The sequence below is a fragment of the Penicillium cataractarum genome, assembly GCF_028827025.1.
Source record: "Penicillium cataractarum strain IBT 29864 chromosome Unknown utg000009l, whole genome shotgun sequence".
In the NCBI taxonomy this organism is placed as follows: domain Eukaryota; kingdom Fungi; phylum Ascomycota; class Eurotiomycetes; order Eurotiales; family Aspergillaceae; genus Penicillium; species Penicillium cataractarum.
In genome coordinates, this window is record NW_026622745.1 from 894,790 (window position 1) to 899,470 (window position 4,681).

The window sequence follows — 4,681 nt, forward strand, 5'->3', positions numbered from 1 at the left end:
TTCCAATACAGATACCCTGCCTACCTTGGTCTTTTATTATTGTTCGACATTTAAACTGATCCCGTAGTTGTTCCGGGACTTCGAGATTTCGGAACATAAAAAACACACAGCGGATCAACCACCGGCCCTGAAACAACTAGTCTGCCTAAAACTTAACTCATTTAGCCCGGAAATATTCGCAAACTCCTTGCGACTTCCTGGTCTACATGCACGAAGATGTTAAGGACACAAAATCTAGGATAGGAACGAGCCCTTTCACCACTAGTGACTTCTCCGCTGTTGGTTCCATAAGTAAAGGCCTTTTGGGACCGAACACAGGTATCCCTGCACGGAATAAGCAATTTTATATAGAGTCTCTTCGATCCCGAATCAGATCTCTCGATTAGTAGCACCAAGTAAATCATAAGTAAATCATAAGTAGATAGTCACAGTCATCGGGACAAATTCACGGTAATATCGTAATTCCAGTGATCGGCTAGTACCTGTCTATGTCGTGCGTAGTCTCAGCCACAATTAATGGAACAACGCCCTGACAAGACCGTCAGTCTTCTTTAGTCCCGGTTCGAATTCAAGAGTAGCGAGCGGCAGTCAAATACTGCCGGGAGCTTTGAAGACTTTTTAGCTGTTCTATTAGATAGAGACGAGAAGGCTCACATGTTCAAGAACAAGCGTCACTACCAATTTATACAGGAAGCGCACTTAACAGTACCTGCTTGCCCTTCTGTGAACGACTATTTCCTACCCAGCTCGGCTATTTCTTCTGGAACTTTAGTATTACCGAGAATAACTCTACTTGTGGATTCTAGATCTAATCCGTATGTAGGTCGAACGTTGTTGAATAGCGATATATCACTGGATTGCCTATATGGGAACAAGAACCCTGTATACCTCCACCCTGGAGATGTCAGCCACGAATAAGCGCCACCTAACTATCTCTTGCCCCTCCCCCATCTAAGTTCGGTGACCTGTTTGCAGAGATTATGGGTTATAATTAAGGATTTTAGCCAATGAGCGACCCGGCCGCATTAGCGCCAAAATCCCCCTACCATAAAGTGTCCCAGAATATGGTGCTTTCTAGGGCGGCTCCCTAAGGAGGACGAATGTTTTGGGGGTTTGGCGGGATCACGCGAAATTCCAGGGGTATGATCCAAATAAGTATGCTCGCGGTCTTGACAAGGCTACGGAGAGACTGAGAAGATATCACAGCGTATCTATACGCCATGCATTCACATGATATGTCGTCCCCTGGGAGGTAAGATTCCAGCCAAGCCACAGAGCCAGCGTGGCTTTGGTTTCGATGTCTTTACATGCATGATGTCCGATTGCCCCCCACCCACCCCCTCCCTGGCCGTACTTACACCCACCTACTAACATGCGTATCCTCTACAGTATCCTTCATCGAAGTAACTTAAAGAGAAATTAGACGCAAGTTTAGGATTGATGACATTCAAAAAAATGAAGCGCGTTAAATGCCTTCATCCATCTTCCCAAACACCTAGCCCCGAGGCTAGTGCCTGGCACCTACCAGCAGAATTGAATCGGATATCACAACCCTAGCTGCAATCTGTCAAGTCAGGCAGCCACAACGTGCTCCCTTAGAGACAAGTGTTGATGGAGAGGTGAACTATGCGGAAAGCTCAGGTGACGAGCAAATGGATGGTGATCAACAGCCCTCGACGAGCATTGCCGCTTCTTTGACGGAGGAGGGTACGAAGTCGGTTAAAATGCGGTTTCTCGATCGACTGACTGAGATACTCTGCTACAAGAAGGAAGCGCACTATGTAACTTGTACAGCTATACAGGAGGCAACTGACGAGGTTAAATATTCTAGCAGTGAGGAATGCTAGATGGGGGGAAAGGGACACAAAGCTCCTAGAAGAGATGGCGAGGCAGCTGGAACCAGTTGCAAACAGAGGTACGCTTTGAATGTTTATTGACGAGTATCAATCTATTCTCCCAAGTCTAAATTATAATCAATACCAGAATCTGTTGACATGGAGTCTTTACCGGACCTCTAAGTAATGCTCAGCGAATACTATACTCCGCGCCTTAATTATCATGCATCATAGCTCCTCGCTCTGATAGAAAAAAAAGAAAGAAATGCAGAAATTGGCTGCATGTTTAAAGGCATATCGCTTAGGAGGAATCTCTTCAAAAATCCTAGTGGAAATTATCGACGATATTTGCTGCAACATAACTTTGTACTCTGAAATCAATCAACTCTTCACAGTAAAGCAGGTCAAACGACTAGTCCAGGAGCTGGGCTTTCTTTGTCACCCTAGATGTGCCTACACTGCCTTTCTGGAAGCAGCGCGCGAGCTCGAAGGTTTTCAGAGCCTGAAGATTACGCTCGTCCCTGGAGCCAAGGCAAAGCAGGTTCCACCGAGCATATCGTTGTGTCCTCAATTGTTTAAAAAAGCGAACACAAAAAATCTGGAATTGGAACTCCGAAAGAATAAATGTGTCCACGCTGATATTGGAATGGTTACCTATCTAATCATCAAGGACAGTGTGGCTCGAACTTTTCCATATCTCGGTATCAGCAAAAAGACATGTTTTATGTGTGCCCACATTCTGCAGAGCCTGGATCTCTTTTAACCGCGTAACAATCATGGGAAAGTTTATTCCCAATGGACGTTACCCAGCTCTCTGGTTACCCCGTCCTTACATCAAGGCAAGCTAGATCGTGCAGTTCGAAACCTCCGCGATGTGCTGCATCGTGAGTTTGTGGTGGATGATGACCAACATATCGATGCGGTCAAGGAGTTAACTATTACAACTCCAGTGGCGCCGAAAACGACGAAATGGTCCCCATTTAATCGTCATATCCCAGATCTCAGATCCCAGGCAAGACAAGCGGAATGGTTGTCAACCTGCAGCTCAAGAGCAATGGCTGATAGGTACGAGACTTAGGCTTTTATACTGGCAGATACTAATCTCGGCTATAGAACCAACCAAATTCAAGCAAATATTCCTGACAATTCGCTTTTTTCTGAAGGTGACGAGACACAAACGCTAGAGTCAATCGGTCCCCAGCTGACATCCAAGTTTTGCGCCCAATGTCATACCACAATAGATCCACTGACTCCCTGCTCAAAATTTGACACGTCATTGTACTGCAGCAGAATGTGCCAAAGGCTGCACTGGTTAAAGCACAAGTATTCCTGTATCGGAAGACCCTTAGACGAGGTGGACGACTTCATTCTGGCATGCCAACGAAAAGCGTTTCCAACAGATGATCTTGTGACAGCGGCCTCTGGCTTCCAATACTTTGCATCCGGCGACGACCGAAAAAGAATTTTCCATATATATTGCCAGCTAGTGAATAGCTATGGAGTCACAGAAGATGAGCTTCGAGATGCATGGCGAAGCAACAAACTGAAAGAGTTTCTCCTCTTCCGTGGCTCCCAAATACCTTCTCCAACACTTCGGCGAGGAATGCGTTGGTTAAATCAGCATGATGGCTTCGGCACCGGCGCAGTACATAGTTTATGCGAGGATTTTAAATCGCGACTGCATTTAGTCGAGCCAAGAGATCGCAAAATTCCATTCGCTCAGTGGAAGCCGCGAGAGAAACTGGAGGCATACGCGTTCTTCTATCAAATTCTGAATGGATTCGTTCCAGACACAGGCGAAGACAACTGGATTTTCCTTGGCTTCTGCACAGCTCGAGATCACGATGGTGTTGCAATGCTAGCAAAACTCTATAGGGTATACTTATCGGCAGGTGCAAATTTCGAGAGTTTTGGGAGGCCATGGAACAGTCTAATATGGTCGGTCTGTTCAACAAGTACGGCCTTGGGCACGCCATCGAGGAACTGCGTAATTTCGGAACCCTCGTGAACGCCGTGGGAACCTGGCACCAGAGTGTTTGGGAATCAAAGCGCTTTACTCGACTGCCGACTGCAGAATCGATGCAAGCTGTCGCTTTGGATTACGGGTTCTACAATTGTCAGACACCGTAGGAGCGAATGGCTCTTCGACAAGTGTACGTGGAATTCTTCACACGGGGTGCAGACGAGATGGAACTTCATCAGGCCTGCATAAATGGCTAGTTGGCATCCTTCTTGCTGTCAGAGTTGCAGAAGCTTCCTGTTTCGGCTGATCTGCTGTCGAATCCTTATCCTTTAGAACGATGTAATTATATGGGCATGGTAGTTGAAAGTGCAATTCTTTGTTCGGAGTCTAACTACGAGCTTATGAAGAAGGTATACGAGGAAATAGGACAGAAGGGAGTTGTTATATTGTCCTATCCCGATGAGCAAGACGAGGCCCTGAGTGAGGGCAGGATGGAAAGATTATATTTTTTGGGAGGATCAATGAGGATCCGGAAGACCGATATTCAAGGGGTGACTTTGCAAGCGATGGATACGATGTCTCAAATTGTCTAATGACTAATCAATCAACCAATCAATCAATATTCAGGAGCCTGATTTAGCTTCCTTTATATATAGGTACTATACGGGGATTTAGCATCTAGCTTTTCCAGTAGTATAACTAAGCTACTAGCGAAAGGTAGTGATAGATAGGCATGAAAATCCTCTTTAAATTATATCTATTATATAACGGTTATCCTAGTCCTAGCCTAGTCATAAGATAGGTACGACTATAGATATCTAGGCATAGGCCGGTTCAGTACCTAATAAAAGGGGGGAAAAACAACTATCTCTTGGCGAAATCG

At 45.6% G+C, this 4,681-nt stretch overlaps 1 protein-coding gene across 1 annotated transcript; it reads left to right on the forward strand.

Moving 5' to 3' along the window:
- Window positions 1-3,755: 3,755 nt before the first annotated feature.
- N7496_010976 (uncharacterized protein) lies at window positions 3,756-3,965 on the forward strand (the record flags this gene model as incomplete). The annotated part of the gene is made up of 1 exon (XM_056703889.1): window positions 3,756-3,965. One exon carries the CDS (start codon window positions 3,756-3,758, stop codon window positions 3,963-3,965), a length of 210 nt encoding a protein of 69 aa, XP_056549849.1.
- Between the last annotated feature and the right edge of the window lie 716 nt (window positions 3,966-4,681).